Source organism: Salvelinus fontinalis, chromosome 41 (genome assembly GCF_029448725.1).
Source record: "Salvelinus fontinalis isolate EN_2023a chromosome 41, ASM2944872v1, whole genome shotgun sequence".
Taxonomy (NCBI): domain Eukaryota; kingdom Metazoa; phylum Chordata; class Actinopteri; order Salmoniformes; family Salmonidae; genus Salvelinus; species Salvelinus fontinalis.
This window is the reverse complement of record NC_074705.1, coordinates 15,609,964-15,632,738: the sequence shown is the minus strand read 5'-3', so window position 1 is coordinate 15,632,738 and position 22,775 is coordinate 15,609,964. Positions and strand designations below refer to the sequence as shown.

At 43.2% G+C, this 22,775-nt stretch overlaps 1 protein-coding gene across 1 annotated transcript in view; it reads right to left on the bottom strand.

Annotated features, from left to right (window-relative positions):
• Positions 1–19,610, bottom strand: part of LOC129840467 (uncharacterized) — a 45,783-nt gene extending 26,173 nt beyond the window's left edge. Inside the window, exons 1-21 of the mRNA XM_055908367.1 lie at positions 19,383–19,610; positions 18,173–18,300; positions 17,800–17,944; positions 17,466–17,561; positions 17,228–17,314; positions 17,013–17,091; positions 16,820–16,911; positions 16,421–16,572; positions 16,141–16,299; positions 14,143–14,235; positions 13,976–14,035; positions 13,778–13,889; positions 13,269–13,310; positions 13,048–13,131; positions 12,833–12,931; positions 12,494–12,691; positions 9,124–9,215; positions 8,802–8,941; positions 4,212–4,400; positions 3,127–3,202; positions 2,895–2,997 (exon numbers count right to left, since the gene is read on the bottom strand). Of these exons, the coding sequence (XP_055764342.1) occupies positions 2,895–2,997; positions 3,127–3,202; positions 4,212–4,400; positions 8,802–8,941; positions 9,124–9,215; positions 12,494–12,691; positions 12,833–12,931; positions 13,048–13,131; positions 13,269–13,310; positions 13,778–13,889; positions 13,976–14,035; positions 14,143–14,235; positions 16,141–16,299; positions 16,421–16,572; positions 16,820–16,911; positions 17,013–17,091; positions 17,228–17,314; positions 17,466–17,561; positions 17,800–17,944; positions 18,173–18,300 (2,226 nt within the window). The 5' untranslated portion in view covers positions 19,383–19,610. The remainder of the gene's footprint in view (positions 1–2,894; positions 2,998–3,126; positions 3,203–4,211; positions 4,401–8,801; positions 8,942–9,123; positions 9,216–12,493; positions 12,692–12,832; positions 12,932–13,047; positions 13,132–13,268; positions 13,311–13,777; positions 13,890–13,975; positions 14,036–14,142; positions 14,236–16,140; positions 16,300–16,420; positions 16,573–16,819; positions 16,912–17,012; positions 17,092–17,227; positions 17,315–17,465; positions 17,562–17,799; positions 17,945–18,172; positions 18,301–19,382) is intronic.
• Positions 19,611–22,775: the final 3,165 nt, after the last annotated feature.

Genomic DNA, 22,775 nt, shown 5'->3' with positions numbered 1-22,775 from the left:
TATGCCTGGTATGCATCAGCTTGTTGTCCTCCCTGCCCCATTACATCAATCTCAACACAACGGTTCTGCCCCATTTCCAAACAGTAGCTAGGTTTCCATCCAATTTGCGACAGATTTTCACGCAAATACTCTATAATCTGCATAAAACAATATAGGCATTTCCTCTCAGGGATGCGTTTCCATCAAACTGACTTATAACCAAAGTAGATGGTTATAAGATTGTTTTGTACATCAGTTCGGGTCACTATAAGATACAATATGAAGTCCTAAACCTAGTATTAAAGTGCATCCTTGTAGCTGTGTAGGCTAATATAGTCAAAATGTTTGCCTTGGGTAAATTGAGCCAATGGTTTTATGCATAATATATTTAGAAAGTGTTATTCATATGAACTTGAGTGCATTTTCTATATTAAAGAGCAGACCCCGTGGGGCAGTGTATACAAATGTAAAGCACGCAGGGGTCTAACCCCCCTTGAGGTTCTTAAGAGAACAGCCAGGTCAGTGAGAGAAGGGAAGAAGTCCATTTGAGCAGCAGCAACGGATGAGACAAATAGACTGAAGGACACTGAAGAGTTCCATTGATATAAAAGAAAACTAACATGTATTGGTGTAAAAGAGAGGCTATTATAGAGTAGCAGAGACACACAAGTTCATATCTGATGACATGGAGTCTGAGCTTGCTAAACATATCAAGAATCTCACAGACCTGTTTCATGGGCTTAGTAGCCTCAAATGTAGAGTACTTGCCTACGAATTGAAACAACATCCCTGTCCAAGACAACTGGTCAAGAAATGGAAGAGTAAGTGATATTGAACAGAGAGATCTATATCTGAATGTAGGCATTCATTTAAGATATACAATATACACCACACCCTGCACTCACCTGGATCACCGGATCGAATCCCGGAGCTGACAAGGTAAAAATCTGTTGTTCTGCCCCTGAACAAGGCAGTTAACCCACTGTTCCCCGGTAGGCCGTCATTGTAAAATAAGAATTGGTTCTTAACCTCTAACGAGCCTCAACCCCGGATCCGGGATCCGGGATCACCCCCCCCCCCCACCACCACCACACTGATTAGCATCGCTAGCATAGCGTCACAATTAAATAGTAGCATCTAAATATCATTAAATCACAAGTCCAAGACACCTAATGAAAGATACAGATCTTGTGAATAAAGCCACCATTTCAGATTTTTAAAATGTTTTACAGGGAAGACACAATATGTAAATCTATTAGCTAAACACGTTAGCAAAAGACACCATTTTTCTTTGTCCACCATTTTTTCTCTCCACCAGTAGCTATCACCAATTCGGCTAAACTAAGATATTGATAGCCACTAACCAAGAAAAAACCTCATCAGATGACAGTCTGATAACATATTTATGGTATAGGATAGGTTTTGTTAGAAAAATGTGCATATTTCAGGTATAAATCATAGTTTGCCATTGCAGCCACCATCACAAATCTCACCAAAGCGACTAGAATTACTACAGAGAGCAACTTGTATTACCAATTTACTCATCATAAAACATTTCTTAAAAATACACAGCACATAGCAATGGAAAGACACAGATCTTGTGAATTCAGACAACATTTCAGATTTTCTAAGTGTTTTACGGCGAAAACACAATAAATCGTTATATTAGCATACCACATATGCAAACGTTACCCCAGCATGAATTCAAGCCAAAGAGAGCGATATCGTTATCATCGCCAAAATATATTAATTTTTTCACTAACCTTCTCAGAATTCTTCCGATGACACTCCTGTAACATCATATTACAACATACATATAGAGTTTGTTCGAAAATGTGCATATTTAGCCATAAAAAAACGTGGTTATACAATGAAAATAGTAGCAAAACAAGCCTGGAAATGTCGGTCGCCATCTTTGAGTGATCTAGTTTAATCAAAAGCTAATCATATACTTGACTAAAAAATACAGGGTTGACAGGAATCGAAAGACAAATTAGTTCTTAATGCAATCGCTGATTTCCATTTTTTTTAATTATCCTTACTTTTCAATACAGGTTGCGCCAAGCGAAGCTATACAAAACAAAATGGCGGCATAAGCGTTTAACATTTTTCGACAGAAACACGATTTATCATCATAAATTGTTCTTACTGTGAGCTGTTCTTCCATCAGAATCTTGGGCAAAGAATCCTTTCTTGGGTCTAATCGTCTTTTGGTCGAAAGCTGTCCTCTTGCCATGTGGAAATGCCCACTAACGTTCGGCATGAACTGGAAACGTGCCCAGCGGTTCAAAGTGTCTCAGAAATAAATGCCTCAAAATCGCACTAAACGGATATAAATTGCTATAGAACGGTTTAAATTAACTACCTTATGATGTTTTTAACACCTCTAACGAGTAAAAACATGACCAGAGAAATATTACTGGCTAAACAAAAGCTTGGAAGGAGGCGAGTCCGACATCCTTCGTGCGCCAGGCGCAGGCAGCAAAGGGAAGCTACTTCCGGTATTTGCTGTTTTATACAGCCCCTGATTGCGCAATCGACTCCATTCAAAGCGTCATCACGTACTGACATCCAGGGGAAGACGTAAGAAGTGTCTGTTTCTCCATAGCATTTACACGGACCTTTAAACTGACTCCAGATCAGGGGCCAAGATGTCTGAAATCTGACTCCCTATCATGAAAAGTGCTGTAGATTGAGTTCTGTTTCACTCAGAGACAAAATTCCAACGGCTATAGAAACTAGAGAGTATTTTCTATCCAATAATAATAATAATATGCATATTGTACGAGCAAGAATTGAGTAGGAAGCCGTTTAATCTGTAGAGGAAATTATGCTAATGCGAAACAGCACCCCCTATAGTGGCAAGAAGTTTTAACTGACTTGCCTAGTTAAATAAATAAAAATATGTAACTTACCACAGCAGTATCAATATTCTTAGGGCTTCCATTCCAACAATGGTGTCTACTTTCCACTTCTGGCGACATGAGCATCATCTTGTCTTGCAGTCTAGACGGGGGACTAAAACACATTGCAAAAATAAGGGTAAATTAAGTCAGATTATGGATTATACCCAAACTAGAACACTGCAAATAAAATGTCTTCCTGTTATAGATTACGAAATATGTAACGTATGAAGGGTAAACTTACAGTTTTGACACTGATATGATATCGGTCTGTACGTATCCTGTGTCGGTGGGACTCTCCACATCCATGGGCTCTGATGCTGAAAAACAAAATGGTGGACCAGATGGAAGATTGGGGATGTTTATTATGAACAAAACCTCTCAAAGGTTTACCAGACATCATGGTCATTGAGGGGATTTTAAACAGAAATAGAATGCCTAAGCTTATCACTTCTATTTTCTGACCAACATTAGATTTTTAATTCCTATAATGTGAAATCTATCATGTCTTATTATTATTATTTTGTATACACTTATATTTAATATGCCGATAGTCGATGTCGGTGCCCGCATGGAAAACTAATCTGTCTGTTTAACCTAGAGACTTTTGTTTTTTGCATGGACTGCGTCTCAATACACAACATCTGCCGATGATGTCGGTTGACCCCATCTGCGGTGGAAACAGGCAGTTCTACAGCAGAGTGACCCCATTATGGAAAGCTGAGACTCATGGCTGTTTTGCTTCATGGGACTCGTTTGAAGTCGGTCCCTTCGGCATGCCAACTTTGTTTTTCTTCCAACGACAACATCTGTCAAGTCCGAACTGTTTAAGCCAGAAACAAAAATCACCCCACTATGGAAAGCTGAGACTAACAGGAACGGGTCAGCTGTTTTGACCTATGACACCCACAAGCTGAACCCCTAGGAGTCTAAGGCGATATCTACAAAGCTAACATATGGAATTGTTTTATTATGGTCATAAGATGGACCATTAAGCTATTTGATTGAGTTTTAGGAACCTTGTAGGTATTCCCATAAAATACATACAAATGATTTGATGAAAGACTGAATTTGGCCTTAGCCCATAGAAACACATATAAAAAAAAATTCATACATGGCCAAAAATTAATCTAAACGAAGTATGGTTTGAGGTGTCTGTAATGCATCTGAGAGATTTAGGAAAGCATCAGGAACAAAACAACAACAAAAAGGAAATAACGGTTAAATCCTATTTATTCCATACATTTTTTACCTCAGTCACGGGTGACCTTCTCACGAGACCTTGTAAATAATATATGATTTGAAACAAAAAGGTTGCTGGATGCTTACCCTCAGAGGCCCTGGTGTAGTACTTTCCGAAGGACTTGTCTTTAGGGATGTCTGGGTAGAGGAAGTGGAGTGGGTTCTCTGGGATGTTCTCAGCTGCCATCACCTTGTAGGTTCGGATGATGTCAGGCAGAGAGACGCCAGACACCTCCTTCTTGGTGTAGGGTTCCACTGCATGGAATACAGGCTTATCTGTGGAACATGGGTGACAGGTATGTCACTGGCGACAGGTTTAGCATTCATCGTTGCATTCTAACAGAAAGTAGGCTCTGATATCGCATTGGTCAAAATATTGCATTCTGTTAATTTATAAAGCCCTTTTGCAAAAAAACTGCATTTACCTAACATTGTTACTAACCTATAGAAGTATGAGATACCATACTCCGTCACAGGGATGGTTAACTCTTGAAATTCCTTCTGTCACTACAGATTTAGGATAAAACAGCTTTTAATTGATTAATACCTCATTTATGGAACCATCTTGAAAATAATCTACAGTTGGGTGCATTGGTGCCCTTTGGGCAATTCAGCAATTCAGGTTGTTGGTTGAGGAACTCTTTGTTGAGAAATGTGCTTGTTTTTTTATGAATGTATTTTGGGGGGAATCCACCCTGACTTCCCAGTTGGAGCGAGTAGTCGCATTCCGCTTCGCTCCACAGGTAGTATTACATTTCATTTCATTACAGTACAACAGTACAACGGTGTGATTTGTTTGATCTTAGCTAGCTACATAGCCGTCTTTGTATCAAAGATAATTGTGTAGTTTAGAGTATTTATCGAGGTTCGCTAGCCAGCTATTTTCGTTCTTCTAACGTAACGTAACGTAGTCAACACTGCTAGCTAGCCAGCTAGCCACCGAATAGCAGCACTGTAGAAACTATTAGAAACTATTACATTACAACGGAACAACGGAACGACTTGATTAGCGTAGTGTTAGCTAGCTACATAGTTGTCTTTGCTGTCTTTGTATCTAAGATAATTGTGTAGTTTAGAGTAATTATCGGTTAGCTAGCCAGCTATTTTCGTCCGCCGCGCTGCCGTTCTCCTACCTAGTCAACACTGCTAGCTAGCCAACTTCTACCGAATAGTAGAAACTATTACATTACAACGGAACGACTTGATTAGCGTAGTGTTAGCTAGCTACATAGTTGTCTTTGCTGTCTTTGTATCCAAGATAATTGTGTAGTTTAGAGTAATTATCGAGGTTACCTAGCCAGCTACACTTTCAAACAAAGTCAACAACGTAGCCACTGCTAGCTAGCCTACTTCACCAGCCAGCCACCACCAGCCAGCAGTACTATATCATTTTAGTCAATAAGATTTTTTTTGCAACGTAAGCTTAACTTTCTGAACATTCGAGACGTGTAGTCCACTTGTCACTCCAATCTCCTTTGCATTAGCGTAGCCTCTTCTGTAGCCTGTCAACTATGTGTCTGTCTATCGCTCTTCTCTCCTCTCTGCACAGACCATACAAACGCTTCACACCGCGTGGCCGCCGCCACTCTAACCTGGTGGTCCCAGCGCGCACGACCCACGTGGAGTTCCAGGTCTCCGGCAGCCTCTGGAACTGCCGATCTGCGGCCAACAAGGCAGAGTTCATCTCAGCCTATGCTTCCCTCCAGTCCCTCGACTTCTTGGCACTGACGGAAACATGGATTACCACTGATAACACTGCTACTCCTACTGCTCTCTCCTCGTCTGCCCACGTGTTCTCGCACACCCCGAGAGCTTCTGGTCAGCGGGGTGGTGGCACTGGGATCCTCATCTCTCCCAAGTGGACATTCTCTCTTTCTCCCCTGACCCATCTGTCTATCGCCTCCTTTGAATTCCATGCTGTCACAGTTACCAGCCCTTTCAAGCTTAACATCCTTATCATTTATCACCCTCCAGGTTCCCTTGGAGAGTTCATCAATGAGCTTGACGCCCTGATAAGTTCCTTTCCTGAGGATGGCTCACCTCTCACAGTTCTGGGTGACTTTAACCTCCCCACGTCTACCTTTGACTCATTCCTCTCTGCCTCCTTCTTTCCACTCCTCTCCTCTTTTGACCTCACCCTCTCACCTTCCCCCCCTACTCACAAGGCAGGCAATACGCTTGACCTCATCTTTACTAGATGCTATTCTTCCACTAATCGCAACTCCCCTCCAAGTCTCCGACCACTACCTTGTATCCTTTTCCCTCTCGCTCTCATCCAACACTTCCCACACTGCCCCTACTCGGATGGTATCGCGCCGTCCCAACCTTCGCTCTCTCTCCCCCGCTACTCTCTCCTCTTCCATCCTATCATCTCTTCCCTCTGCTCAAACCTTCTCCAACCTATCTCCTGATTCTGCCTCCTCAACCCTCCTCTCCTCCCTTTCTGCATCCTTTGACTCTCTATGTCCCCTATCCTCCAGGCCGGCTCGGTCCTCCCCTCCTGCTCCGTGGCTCGACGACTCATTGCGAGCTCACAGAACAGGGCTCCGGGCAGCCGAGCGGAAATGGAGGAAAACTCGCCTCCCTGCGGACCTGGCATCCTTTCACTCCCTCCTCTCCACATTCTCCTCTTCTGTCTCTGCTGCTAAAGTCACTTTCTACCACTCTAAATTCCAAGCATCTGCCTCTAACCCTAGGAAGCTCTTTGCCACCTTCTCCTCCCTCCTGAATCCTCCTCCCCCCTCCTCCCTCTCTGCGGATGACTTCGTCAACCATTTTGAAAAGAAGGTCGACGACATCCGATCCTCGTTTGCTAAGTCAAACGACACCGCTGGTTCTGCTCACACTGCCCTACCCTGTGCTTTGACCTCTTTCTCCCCTCTCTCTCCAGATGAAATCTCGCGTCTTGTGACGGCCGGCCGCCCAACAACCTGCCCGCTTGACCCTATCCCCTCCTCTCTTCTCCAGACCATTTCCGGAGACCTTCTCCCTTACCTCACATCGCTCATCAACTCATCCTTGACCGCTGGCTACGTCCCTTCCGTCTTCAAGAGAGCGAGAGTTGCACCCCTTCTGAAAAAACATACACTCGATCCCTCCGATGTCAACAACTACAGACCAGTATCCCTTCTTTCTTTTCTCTCCAAAACTCTTGAACGTGCCGTCCTTGGCCAGCTCTCCTGCTATCTCTCTCAGAATGACCTTCTTGATCCAAATCAGTCAGGTTTCAAGACTAGTCATTCAACTGAGACTGCTCTTCTGTGTCATGGAGGCGCTCCGCTCCGCACTGCTAAAGCTAACTCTCTCTCCTCTGCTCTCATCCTTCTAGACCTATCGGCTGCCTTTGATGCTGTGAACCATCAGATCCTCCTCTCCACCCTCTCCGAGTTGGGCATCTCCGGCGCGGCCCACGCTTGGATTGCGTCCTACCTGACAGGTCGCTCCTACCAGGTGGCGTGGCGAGAATCTGTCTCCGCACCACGTGCTCTCACCACTGGTGTCCCCCAGGGCTCTGTTCTAGGCCCTCTCCTATTCTCGCTATACACCAAGTCACTTGGCTCTGTCATATCCTCACATGGTCTCTCCTATCATTGCTATGCAGACGACACACAATTAATCTTCTCCTTTCCCCCCTCTGATAACCAGGTGGCGAATCGCATCACTGCATGTCTGGCAGACATATCAGTGTGGATGACGGATCACCACCTCAAGCTGAACCTCGGCAAGACGGAGCTGCTCTTCCTCCCGGGGAAGGACTGCCCGTTCCATGATCTCGCCATCACGGATGACAACTCCATTGTGTCCTCCTCCCAGAGTGCTAAGAACCTTGGCGTGATCCTGGACAACACCCTGTCGTTCTCAACTAACATCAAGGCGGTGACCCGTTTCTGTAGGTTCATGCTCTACAACATTCGCAGAGTACGACCCTGCCTCACACAGGAAGTGGCGCAGGTCCTAATCCAGGCACTTGTCATCTCCCGTCTGGATTACTGCAACTCGCTGTTGGCTGGGCTCCCTGCGTGTGCCATTAAACCTCTACAACTCATCCAGAACGCCGCAGCCCGTCTGGTATTCAACCTTCCCAAGTTCTCTCACGTCACCCCGCTCCTCCGCTCTCTCCACTGGCTTCCAGTTGAAGCTTGCATCCGCTACAAGACCATGGTGCTTGCCTACGGAGCTGTGAGGGGAACGGCACCTCCGTACCTTCAGGCTCTGATCAGGCCCTACACCCAAACAAGGGCACTGCGTTCATCCACCTCTGGCCTGCTCGCCTCCCTACCTCTGAGGAAGTACAGTTCCCGCTCAGCCCAGTCAAAACTGTTCGCTGCTCTGGCACCCCAATGGTGGAACAAACTCCCTCACGACGCCAGGTCAGCGGAGTCAATCACCACCTTCCGGAGACACCTGAAACCCCACCTCTTTAAGGAATACCTAGGATAGGATAAAGTAATCCTTCTAACCCCCCCCCCCCCCCTTAAAAGAGTTAGATGCACTATTGTAAAGTGGTTGTTCCACTGGATATCATAAGGTGAATGCACCAATTTGTAAGTCGCTCCGCTAAATTTGTAAGTCGCGTCCGCTAAATGACTTAAATGTAATGTAAATGTAAATAAAAAATAAAAAACACAGATTCAAATATAGCACCTTTAGTTGTAAATGCCCATGTGTGCTGCTCACCGTTTAGGTCGTGTTCCACCCAAGTGAATGTGATGGCTCCGTCTCTGCTACTCTCACTGAAGCGCAGCAGGAACGTGCCTGGACACTTCCCAGTCAGCATGGCCTTTGCCCTCTCCTTACTCACAAAGCCCAGGATGCAACTGTAGTGGGAGAGAACAAGCAACATTTCTTTATTACTTACTTTCGTTTTAGTAGGCAGGGACAATACACATGTCTGTCAATGTGCCAGAAGTAGCCATTCAGCTAATATGTCATCCCTGTAAGAGCACTAGTTATTTGCTTTTGTAATGTGCAATTCCAAAAAGAGTAAAGAAAAACTCACCCATCATTCCACAGGGACAGCAGATGTCTCTTGATGAAGTCCAGGATGTCTTTGATCCACAGCCAGAAGGGAAACCTCTTCTCACTGAGGCTCTGTAGTTGACACAAGGAAACACTTACTAGAGGTCCTCCTCATATCTTTGTGAACTGTAAATATTTTAACAATGTACAACTTATAAAAGGCTTTATATAGCATACATAGGCTTCATAAGCACTACATACATGTACAGAGCATTCGGAAAGTATTTAGACCCCTTGACTTTTCCACATTTTGTTACACTACAGCCTTATTCTAAAATTGATTCAATAGTTTTTTCCCTCATCAATCTACACACACTACCCTATAATGACAAAGCAAAAACAGGTTTGTAGACATTTTTGCTAATTTATCTAAAAGAAAAAGACTGAAATATCACATTTACATAAGTATTGAGACCCTTTACTCAGTACTGTTACGATCTAAATAAAGAGTCAAATCTCATGGGCGATTAGTAAAGCTCAAACCAAGTTTATTCACCCACTGAGTCAGAAAGCTGAACAGACCAATACATATATTTACACAAGCACTGGTATTTAAACCTTCCTCGTATACTGAGCCTCCTCCTTACACATCTGGACAGCCAATTCATCTCTTAAGCTAGACAAAACATGAGTGATATCTGTCCTGACCACGGCACAATTTCCTCACTCCTCCCCAACTCATGGCTGTCCTGTTGACTTGTACCAGACTGTGGCCCTTCTCCTTCCATAGGATCCCTGATGTCTAACAATAACGTATTCTGACAGAATGTAAATGTTCTACATTCCCCTCTCGCTCTCACTCAGTGACATGAATAAGGATATTTCATATTTTCAAGTTTAGAAGTCAGCACCCATCAGTACTTTGTTGAAGCACCGTTGGCAGCGATTACAGCCTTGAGTCTTCTTGGTTATAACACATTCAGAGAGTTGACCTGAAGCCACTCCTGCGTTGTCTTGGCTGTGTGCTTAGGATCGTTGTCCTGTTGGAAGGTGAACCTTCACCCCAGTCTCTGGAGCAGATGTTCATGCTTTTGAGCCTATCAGTTGTGTTGTGACAAGGTACTGGGTATATAGAAGATAGCCCTATTTGGTAAAAGACCAAGTACATATTATGGCAAGAACAGCTCAAATAAGCTAAGAGAAATGACAGACCATCATTACTTTAAGACATGAAGGTCAGTCAATACCGAACATTTCAAGAACTTTGAAAATTTCTTCAAAAGCAGTCGCAAAAACCATCAAGCGCTATCATGGTAAGTATGTATTTCACTGTAAGGTCTACACCTGTTGTATTCGCCGCATGTGACAAATACAATTTGATTTGACTTTATGGCCTGATTCACACAGTCTCCTGTGAACAGTTGATGTTGAGATGTGTCTGTTACTTGAACTCTGTGAAGCATTTATTTGGGCTGCAATTTCTGAGGTGTGTAACTCTAATGAACTTATCCTCTACAGCAGAGGTAACTCTGGGTCTTCCTTTCCTGTGGCGGTCCTCATGAGAGCCAGTTTCATCATAGCGCTTGATGGTTTTTACGACTGCACTTGAAGAAACTTTCAAAGTTCTTGAAATGTTCCATATTGACTGACCTTCATGTCTTAAAGTAGTCAGAACACAACTGATTGGCTCAAACGCGTTAACCTCTACGGGATCGGTGTCCCCCCATGGGTCGGTTGAGCTAACGTGTGCTAATGTGATTAGCATGACGTTGTAAGTAACAAGAACATTTCCCAGGACATAGACATGTCTTATAAGGCAGAAAGCTTAAATTATTGTTAATCTAACTGCACTATCCAATTAACAGTAGCTATTACAGTGAAAAAATACCATGTTATTGTTTGAGGAGAGTGCACAACAACAAAAACTTTTATCACGCAACTGGTTTGATACATTCCCCTCTGAAGGTAAATAATGTACTTACATTCATTAATCTTGCTCTGATTTGTCATTCTGAGGGTCCCATAGATAAAATGTAGCACAGTTTTGTTTGATAAAATACATTTTGATATTCAAATGTAGGAACTGGGTTCTACAGTTTGAACCCCTGCTGTGTCTCACCCCCCCATTTAGATGTGTGAAGGTTAGTGTATTTTCTGTAGGGAAGCTAATTATCCATAATTTATGACATTCCTGGGAGTGTGTAAACTAAACAACTTTATTACCATATAATTTTTGCATGTTCTCTATAGTTATGTACTAGAAATGTATCAATTTACCAATTCAAACATTTGGGCAGACTTGATACAATATTTTGAACAGTAATGCAAGTATTCATTGGATCAGTCTAAAACTTTGCACATACACTGCTGCCATCTAGTGGCCAAAATCTAAATTGCATCTAGACTCCTAAGTGATATATTGGCCTTTCTCCTGCACTTTAAAGATGATGGAACATGCATTAACTTTTACCAGATCTAACGTGTTATATTCTCCTACCTTAATTTCACATTTTCACAAACTTCAAAGTGTTTCCTTTCAAATGGTATCAAGAATATGCATATCCTTGGTTCATGGCCTGAGCTACAGGCAGTTAGATTTGGATATGTCATTTCAGGCGAAAATTGAAAAAAAACAGTCCGATCCTTTTAAGGAGGAAAGAAATTCCACAAATTAACTTTTAAGAAGACACACATGTTAATTGAAATGCATTCCAGGTGATTGCCTCATGAAGCTGGTTGAGAAAATGCCAAGAGTGTGCAAAGGCGAAGGGTGGCTATTTGAAGAATCTCAAATATAAAATATATTTTGATTTGTTTAACCCTTTTTTGGTTACTACATGATTCCATATGTGTTATTTCATAGTTTTGATGTCTTCACTATTATTATACAATGCAGAAAATAGTAAAAATAAAGAAAAACCCTTCGAATGACTAGGTGTTCTAAAGTGTAAATATAGTGTAAATAGTGTAAATATATATTTTTTTTATACATTTGTAAAAATGTCTAAAAACCTGTTTTTGCTTTGTCATTAGTGTGTAGATTGAGGGGAAAATAATTATTCTATCAATTTTATAATAAGGCTGTAACGCAACAAAATTTGGAAAAAGTCAAGGGGTCTGAATACTTTACGAATGCACTGTAAATGCTTCACACATCATCTATATGTGCATGTCATATTCTATAAATGGCGTATAAACATACATTGTACATTGTCACATTTGGCAAGTCCCCCTACGTTGGGAATTGTTACATCACCATTTCTACACCATTTAAAGAGTATGATATACACTTAGATAATTTATGTAGTGTTTATGAAGCATTTATGTTTGCTACAGTATATAAATCCTTTATCAGTTGTACTTTGTTTAAATTGGGACCAAATATTTTGTGTACTGTAATCCTAACCTACCTTGACAGCACCGAACATGGCCCAGGGGATAAGACCCTCAGGATTCCTCTGTGCTTTCTGGCCCAGTAGTTTGTCAGCCAGCATGCCTAGCTGCTCTTCATTGAGCCCCCTCTTGGTGACAGAGGAGAACTGCCAGCTCAGCACCTCAGATAGCTGACCCCAGGACGCTGCAGGAGGGCTCAGGAAGAACTCCAGGTTCTGTTCCAACAAATCAGTCATATTTATTTAAAAACTCATTTTTAAATCAAGTTGTCACAAAGTGCTTGACAGTAACCAGGCATAACACCTTCAAGGCAAGGAAAAACTCCTTCGAAGGAAGGAACCTTGAGAGAAGACTACCTGGGGCTCGCTGGTCAGCATGTTGTACCACAGGATGGAGGCCCAGCCACTGGGCAGCTGGCTGACGTTGGAGATGACCACGATGGGCAGGGAGATGGTCTAAGAAGGACCAGAGGCCAGAGAAAGTCAAAGTCAAATTAAATAAGGCCAGAGCGCTGTTGGACCTCATAACAATGGGAGTGTAGGCCTGAATCTCTATATTTCAGATCACTTACCCCTAGTTTGATTTCCAGACCTGACTGGTTGAGTTCCGACTCAAAGCAGATGCAGTGCAGCTCCTCTGTCACAATGAGAGGCCCCTGGAATAACATGGACAGACAGAGAAACATAATCCGCACCAGAATGTATTTAATAGTTATCATGAAATTCACAAATACTGTACAGATTACATGGTCATTACAGCCCATTAAGACCAATCAGAAACCAACTCTATTACCTCTTTCTTTCCTCTTCCAGTCACTCTCTGCTCTTGTAGTTGCTGTATTGATATCAAAGAATAAACTGTAAAGCAAGGATCATCAACTACTGTAGATTCAGCTGCAGGCCGATATTTTCTTGAGAGGATGGTCAGGGCATAATTACAAATCATTTGTAGCCTACAAATTGACCGCAAGAAGCCCAAACAGATATCATATTTTACTATAACATAATCATATCAAACCTTGCTTACATTTGTATACGGTCACAAATATTTCTCTATTATGCGTGGAATACTTTGGAACAGATTTCCAAAATTAAAATCACTTGGAGCTGATTTGCTGGTGTTTTTACAGTAAAAAAAATATTAAAATACAACTTGACCGCCAGACCGCCACTTGACCACCAAATAAAATGACCTCCAGTTGGGGAACCCTGCTGTAAAGAGTGATGACAGTGCAGGTCCAAACGGACAAAAGTCATTCAGATTTAGTGCCCTGTATGCCATTTGAAATGGTGCTAGCTTACCAAATGTAAAAACTCTGCAGCCAAGATTCCATTTGACTCCTCCATAGTCATAACTTTTGTGTTGGTACCCAATATGTTGAACTTACGAAATCCTTTCTTTTCTGTAACGTCCCTGGAGAGAAAATAAAATGTGCATTCCCCCTTTAGTTATGTATTCACATCACAAATTCAAGAGCAGGACAACACTAATTTACTTACTTGTCAAACAAAGCTTTCACTTTGAGTTGATAGTTGAATTCCGGGAGCTTCACAAGAAATCTAGAGGAGAGGAAATACAAATCAAAACTCAACCAGGTCTGAACAGATCCATAGGAACTACTGACGGGAGGAACTACAGACAGGAGGTGCTGTTGTGTTTGTGCTACCTGAGCTTGACAGTGAACTTCAACTTTGTCTGCAGCACCAGAGGTCTCTGTGGATGTGTGGGCATACAGGGCTGTCTCTCTACCACCAAGGAACTAAGACACACCACAGAGACACAAGGAATTTTGAGGTGATATACTGTATAGAGGCATAGAAACAACACTTATGTTTCTACTTCCAGCTTATACATAATATATACAGTACCAGTCAAAAGTTTGGACACACCTACTCATTCAAGGGTTTTCTTTATTGTTACTATTTTCTACATTGTAGAATAATACTTAAGACATAACTATGAAAAATACACATATGGAATCATGTGGTAACCAAAAAAGTGTTAAACATATCAATATATTTTATATTTAAGATTCTTCAAAGTAGCCGCCCTTTCTTTGCCTTGATGACAGCTTTGCACACACTTGGCATTCTCTCAACCAGCTTCATGAGGTAGCCACCTGGAATGCATTTCAATTAACAGGTGTGCCTTCATAAAAGTTCATTTGTGACATTCTTTTCCTTCTTAATGCGTTTGAGCCAATCAGTTGTGTATACAGAAGATAGCCCTATTTGGTAAAAGACCAAGTCCATATTATGGCAAAAACAGATCAAATAAGCAAAGAGAAATGAAAGTCCATCATTACTTTAACAGTCAATACGGAACATTTCAAGAACTTTGAAAGTTTCTTCAAGTGCAGTCGCAAAAACCATCAAGCGGTATGATGAAACTGGCTCTCATGAGGACCGCCACAGGAGAGGAAGACCCAGAGTTACCTCTGCTGTAGAGGATAAGTTCATTAGAGTTAACTTCACCTCAGATTGCAGCCCAAATAAATGCTTCACAGAGTTCACTGCGTGAATCAGGCCTTCATGGTCGAATTGCTGCAAAGAAACCATTACTAAAGTACACCAATAATAAGAAGAGACTTGCTTGGGCCAAGAAACACGAGCAATGGACATTAGACATCTGTCCTTTGGTCTGATGAGTCCAAATGTGCAATTTTTGGATCCAACTGCTGTGTTTTTATGAGACACAGAGTAGGTGAAAGCCTGATCTCCGCATGTGTGGTTCCCACATTGAAGCATGGAGGAGGAGGTGTGATGGTGCTTTGCTGGTGACACTGTCAGTGATTTATTTAGAATTCAAGGGACACTTACCCAGCATGGCTACCACAGCATTCTGCAGAGATATCTGCCATCCCATCTGGTTTGTGCTTAGTGGGACTATCATTTATGCATAGTCCTTTTAAATCTACCCACAACTAGCCGGTGCCAACGCACATTGACTCTGTACCGATACCCCCTGTATATGGCCTCGGTATTGTTATTTTACTGCTGCTCTTAAATTATGTTACTTTTATTTCCTAATTTTTACTTATACATTTTTTACTTTACATGTATTTTTCTTAAAACTGCATTGTTGGTTATGGGCTTGTAAGTAAGCATTTCACTGTAAGGTCTAGATGTGTTGTATTCGGTGCATGTGACAAATCCAATTTGTTTTGATTTGAAACACACCTCCAGGCTGTGTAAGTGCTATTTGACCCAGAAGGAGAGTGATGGAGTGCTGCCTCAGATGATCTGGCCTCCACAATCACCTGACCTCAACCCAATTGAGATGGTTTGCGATGAGTTGGACTGCAGAGTGAAGGAAAAGCAGCCAACAAGTGCTCAGCATATGTGGGAACTCCTTCAAAACTGTTGGAAAAGCATTCCTTATGAAGCTAGTTGAGAGAATGCCAAGAGTGTGCAAAGCTGTCATCAAGGCAAAGGGGGGCTACTTTGAAGAATCTCAAATATAAAATATATTTTGAAAATATAAAATATATTTTTTGGTTACTACGATTCCATATTTTGATGTGTTCACTATTATACTACAATGTAAAAAATTGTAAAAACAAAGAAAACCCTTTAATGTATATAATTAATTTAAGTGATCAAAAACGGCAGCAAAAACAAAGAGTGGGCCTTTAACAGTGGAATACAAGTGTGGTGTCACTCACTGTTCAAGGAGGTTCCGGAACAGTGCCAAGGCCCGCCCCTCCAGGAAGCCTTTCTGCTGTTTGATTGGGTCGCTGTCGTATGTGTACTTCTGCTCTAGTTTCTGGAGCTCCTTCAGCTGCTGCCTCACCTGCTGCAGGCTTTCTGCCACCGCTGTGAACCTACAGGAGAAGAAGAAGATGAAGCAGAATAAGAACAATACTTTATTTTGTTGGGTTCCTAAATTCATCTTTTTGCTTGATCAGACAAGAGATGCCCAAAAGAATGAACAAGTCTCCTCACCAGTTCTGCAGTTTGTCCAGACATGCGTTGGGTGGTCCTCCAATACAGGAGCTCTGCTGCCTCTTCTTCCACTCAGGCAGCTCCTCTGAGATCAGGTCTGACTGGACCGCCTCGGCCATGTTGAGCACCTCCGCCAACTGGCAAACCACTTCCTGTGGAGGGAGACAACAACATACGTAGTTATTATTTACTCTATAACCGTCATCTACTCTTCAATATGAGCATGCTAGTTATAACTAGATAATACACTCTTAGTCATTCAGACAGACTATGATACATGGTATTCTTAGCGGTGCTTGATGCATGATTATTCATGCTTTTTGTCATTGCATTTTTCTATTCACAGTACAATGTCATGGTAAAATGTCACTGTTTAAACCTCATCATGACCCCTCTTACCACTCTCTTGAACTTCAGCTTGAAACACATCTCTACAATCAGCAGCTTCTCGTGTTCCAGCTGTTTGGGTGTCAGCCCGTTCATTTCATGTTCTAAAGTGGGAGAAGGAAAAACATTCACTTATTGACCATATTTGAAACACAGACCTGTAAATAGATGATATATTACAGACAGAGAGAATAAAACACCTCACCTCTGTTCTTAAGAATATTTTCCTTAAAGTCATGCTCGTCTTGAAGGTATTCCAGAGACTTTACATTCTGATCCGCTTCCTAGCAAGTGACATAAACACGTTGGACCAGATAGGTGGCAAACCTGACATGCACGAACATGTACTGCAAATCACTGATGGAACTGTTCCACCAGGAAACAATCAACATATAGTATATGATGGAAATGATAACTCACCTGAACCTTGTTTTTCATGTCTTTCACTTTGTTGTCCAGCTTTTGCTTCTCCAGAACCATGCTGGTCTGTGTGTTTTCTCTGTCGGTCTGAGAAGAAAATACTGTTCATTTTTCTCTACAGTTAAAGCTCCAATATACAGTTATGTATCATCCACAATATCTGACAGCACGGATAGAGAAAGAAGTGTGGTGATTTTATTAATTACAATGTATGTCAATACAAGTTCATGTAGGGCACCTCTATGCTTTTGGCAGCAGCCAGAATCCTCTGCTCCTTCTTCAGGTTTCTGGAGATGATCATGGCCATTTTAACGGGGTCCTCCTGAAAGCGGTCCTATAAAAGTGGGTACTTTATTACTACAAACCCAAAAAACATTTACTGACACTGGGGTCATAAATTCCACATCAACAACTCATTCAAAATCAATATATTTCAGGAGTTAAAAGGGGAAATTAGCAACAGAATGTATAACTTCTAATTAATCATTCCTGTAACATACAAGCAATAAAGTATGGAAGGCCACATGCAGTAAGGTCTGTCCTGAAAAGATGTAACTGAGATAATACTACACCTGGAGGTTTCCCTTGAACTTGCGGATGTTGTGTTGTCGCAGGAGGTCTTGCTCCAGGGCGAAGCGGCTGTGTTGGTCGTCAAGATGGGCTAGGAGGTCGTGGAAGCGGACAGAGGCCAGGGATTCATCAACAGCCACATTATCCCTATGGATTGGATCATTGACATACTGTATATCAAATCTCAGAACAGCAACATTATCTCTACATAGATATGGATTCACAGGGGAATCAAGATTGGATGAACGAGATGAAATACAATAAAATACAGATATAATTGAAAAGGGTAGAGTACAGTAGAATACCGGTCAAATAGAATAGATCTTTGTATATCCATTTAACAGCAGCCTGCAGTCTTCAACCCTGCTTGCTTACCAGTCGATGCTCTCAATCCACTTGCTGAGGGACTGTCTGATGTCCATGGGGAAGGAGTCATCATAGAGCTGGTGGACCTGCTCCTGGTATTTAGGGTCCAGTAGGGTCAGCTGGCACCACTGGGCCATCTAGACCAATGAGCAATAACAGTAAACTTATTGCGAAAATGTATGTCTATGATAGAAACAGGAACCTGGCTACAACATGAATAATAATTCACCTTTATATGGCTGGCATGCATCAGCTTGTTGTCCTCCCTGCCCCATTACCTCAATCTCAACACAACGGTTCTACCCCATTTCCAAATATTAGCTAGGTTTCCATCCAATTTGCGACAGATTTTCAAGCAAATACTCTATAATCTGCATAAAACAATATAAACATTTCCTCTCAGGGGATGTTTCCATCAAACTGACTGTTTGCGGATAAAAAGCCATGTGCGTGTGACGTAGTCTACATAAACAAATCCCTTTTGCTGTTAAATTCTCCTGTACCGAATGAAAAATACAAATTAAATGAGGTTCCATCGCATTTTCAACTCTACTGATGGTTCTGTCACAAAACCTGTCGCGTTAGCTTTATATAGCAAATGTGCCCACTGGTCTTGACACATGCGTTCTAGCCAACAGCTCGCAGATATATCTGCGGGTAGGCAACCAACATTATGAGATTGTTATGGATAAGAGCGATATTGTTTTATTTGTCAAACAGCAGCCATGGCATCGATCATCATGTCACCAGAATAAGACTCTCGATATTCATTGGAAAGGAGCGTCAAGTTCCTCAATTTACACAATCAGACCCTAATCCTGTTTAGTTCATCATAATGTATTTATTTTGCCTAATAAACTGTATGCTTTCCCAAGTCGTAGTGGGAGGAGCACACAACACATCATGATGTGACAACAAATGTACTTCGATATGATGGTTATTAACTATACCAATAGCCTATTTGCCCATAAAGACGATTTCTCGCATAATTAATTTGACTCACAAAAAAAAAGATCCCACCATGTCGAAAAAAACAAATTGTCTGTCGGCATTTATAAAATGTTAAAAGCATTTCATGTTTCCATAGCGCGGTCGTGACTTGTTTCATGCGTCGTGTAATTAATATGCATAAAGTTTCAAGTGAATGTCCTTCTCCCTTTGTGGGATGTTGGTATAAAGGCTGTAACACCACTGTTTAAAAAAAAATGGATTGCCTTACCTTTGATGAGGAAAAATAAATCACAGAGAACAGTATTCTCTGTTAAAATGTACGGCCAGTAGGCTACACAAATCGCAAACGCAACAGTCTCGAAGGCAGTGAAATCTGAATGCGGAAATAAGTATTATCGTATTTCCTCTGTCACGAATCCCGCTTCCTGAGTCTGTTTTTGCCTGTGTTCTGTCCTGGAGTGTTTTTCCGGTGTCCTGGAACGCACCCTGTCTGGTTGCCGGGCGACGTAGCTAGTTGGGAGATCTCTGATTAACCGCACCTGTATCCCATCAGCTATCTGCACACCTGGTCCTGATCATCACCTCTCCACCGCATAAGCTCGGACCTGACATCCATTCCCTGCCGGATCGTTAGCCATGAACAGTATGTTGTGCCAGCGTATCAGCATCCAGCTTGATAGAGTTTGTTTTGTTGTTTTGTACGTCTTGCTTGCCTTGAACTTACCTCCGTTTGTTCTGTCTACAGTTATTCACCCGGATCACTTACCACATTCCTGCCTGGTCATCAGTGGCTTCCGCTACTCCCTTGGATCTACCTATTCACTCCCATCAACTCACCGCCGCTGCCCGCTCCGCCACCTGGATATTTTTACCTCTACATTTACACTTGTAAATAAATACTCACCTTCTTCCTACTCTCCTTGTCCTGGTCTGCTTCTGGGTTCTATTTTGGAAAAACGTGACAGAACGATCCGGCCAAGGATAAACCCAGCTGACCTGGACTCCGTTTGCCATGCCATTACCCAACAGGGGAAGATATTTGGACAACACAACACGGCGCTACAGGAGACAGCGGGTTCAGTCCGGAACTTATCTGCTAGCTTGACGAGTATCCAGGATCAGCTCAGTTTGCCGGCGGGTTATCCACCACCTGTTTCACCCATCTTCCCTGCCGATTCTGGAGTGGGTTCTTTCCGTGAGCCCAAGGTTCCGACGCCTGATAAGTACGAGGGGGATTTGGGAGGATGCCGTTCATTTCTTATGCAGTGTGGGTTAGTTTTTGATCTGCACCCCTACTCATACGCCACAGATAAGGCTAGGATAGCTTTTGTGATTGAACTGCTGCGTGGTAGAGCTCTGGAATGGGCTTCAGTCGTTTGGGAACGACAGGACACCTGCATGGCGTCAAACCAGGAGTTCACGGCAGAGATGAGAGCTTTTTGACCATCCAGTCCGAGGTAAGGACGCAGCTAAACGTTTGTTCTCTCTTCGCCAAGGAGCTCGCAGTGTGGCAGACTTTGTGATCGAATTCAGGACATTGGCTGTGGAGAGTGGTTGGAATGAGGAGTCACTACAAGCTGCTTTTTACCAGGGGTTGTCGGAGCAACTCAAGGACGAGCTGATCTCCTATCCAGAGCCTAGTGACCTAGACAGTTTGGTCACATTATCTATTCGGGTAGATAATAGAGTCCGAGAGAGGAGGAGGGAGAAGCAGTGGGGTCCGTCCAATCAATCAGCAACTCTGTTACCATTCGGTTCAGGAAGTGGACCAGAACGTGTTGATCATTATTCCCCACACGGGATTAGTGGAGGGGTCTTGCGTCCAGATCCTGAACCCATGCTAGTGGGGCGACACGGGTTAACTAAGGAGGAGCGCCAACGTAGACGTGAGACCAACAGCTGCCTCTACTGTGGTAGCTCGGGACATTACATCTCCGCTTGTACTCAGCGTCCGTTAAACTGCCCGGCTCGCTAGTTTTGGGAGGTCTTTTAGCGAGCAAGTTTCAACCTCTCAAGAACCATGTCAGACCCCGTTTTCCTGCGACCCTTATTCATAACAATCAGAGTTTAGCGATGAACGCTTTTATTGATTCAGGTGCCGATGGCAGCTTTATTGATGCCGACTTGGTGGAACAGCTGGGGCTTTCCAAGGAGCAATTGCCGAAAGCCATTGAAGCAACCACTCTGAACGGCAGTAGTCTGGCACGGATCACTATGAGGACTGAACCGGTTAAGATGTTGTTGTCGGGGAATCATTCAGAGGTTATCTCCTTCTTCATTCTGCCCTCGCCCCATGTTCCTCTGGTTCTTGGTTACCCCTGGCTGAAAGAACACAATCCCTCGTTTGATTGGGTGACGGGTAAGGTAACTAGTTGGAGCATTGAGTGTCACGCTAACTGTCTTAGGACTGCCTGTTCTCATGCTGTTCCCAGTCAGGTCAGTGAGTCTGCTCCCCTGATTTGTCCCTGGTTCCAGAAACATATCACGATTTGGGTGAAGTATTCAGTAAGCAGAAGGCTATGTCACTTCCTCCCCACCGACCTTATAATCTGTTCCCTGGAGCTGCCTTTCCCAAGAGACGGTTATACAGTATCTCTCGACCTGAGCGTGAAGCCTTGGAGACCTACATCAAGGAGTCTCTAGCTGCAGGTCTCATTCGCCCCTCGTCATCACCCCTGGGAGCAGGATTCTTTTTTGTGAGCAAGAAGGATGGCTCTCTTCGACCGTGTATTGATTATCGGGGGTTGAATGATATTACGGTCAAAAACAGGTATCCCCTGCCCTTGATGAGCTCTGCGTTCGACTCTTTACAGGGTGCTACGATGTTTACGAAGCTTGACCTACGCAATGCTTATCATTTGGTTCGGATCAAGGAGGGGGACGAGTGGTTGAGTGGGTTCAATACACCTATGGGACATTTCGAGTACCAGGTGATGCCGTTTGGACTGACCAACGCTCCTGCTGTGTTCCAAAGTATGGTGAATGACGTGCTGAGAGATATGATTGGTATTTTTGTGTTTGTTTACCTGGATGATATCCTCATCTTCTCGAGGGAGCCTTCTAGCCACGTCCAGCATGTCAAGCAGGTCTTGCAGCGGTTATTGGAGAACCGCCTGTTCGTGAAGGCTGAAAAGTGTGATTTTTACGTCCACACTACGTCCTTCCTCGGGTACATCATCTCCAGGGGAGATCAAGATGGACCAAGAGAAGGTTCGGGATTGGGTCCAGCCCGGTACGAGATTGCAGCTCCAGAGATTCCTGGGGTTTGCGAACTTCTATCGGAGGTTTATCCGGGATTACAGCCGGGTGGCCGCCCCTTTAACTGCCCTGACGTCTTGCTCCAGAGATTTCTGTTGGACTCCTGAGGCAGACCGAGCATTTCTGGACTTGAAGAGCCGATTCACCAACGCCCCGATTCTCTCTCAACCTGACACTTCCCGTCAGTTTGTTGTTGAGGTGGACGTCTGATGTGGGGGTGGGCGCCATCCTGTCTCAGCGTAGCTCCACTGACGGTAAACTCCATCCCTGCGCCTTCTACTCTTGTCGTCTTTCACCAGCAGAGAGAAACTACGATGTGGGTAACCGGGAGCTTCTCGCTGTGAAGCTTGCCTTGAAGGAGTGGCGTCACTGGTTGGAGGGAGCGGAGCAACCGTTTGTGGTC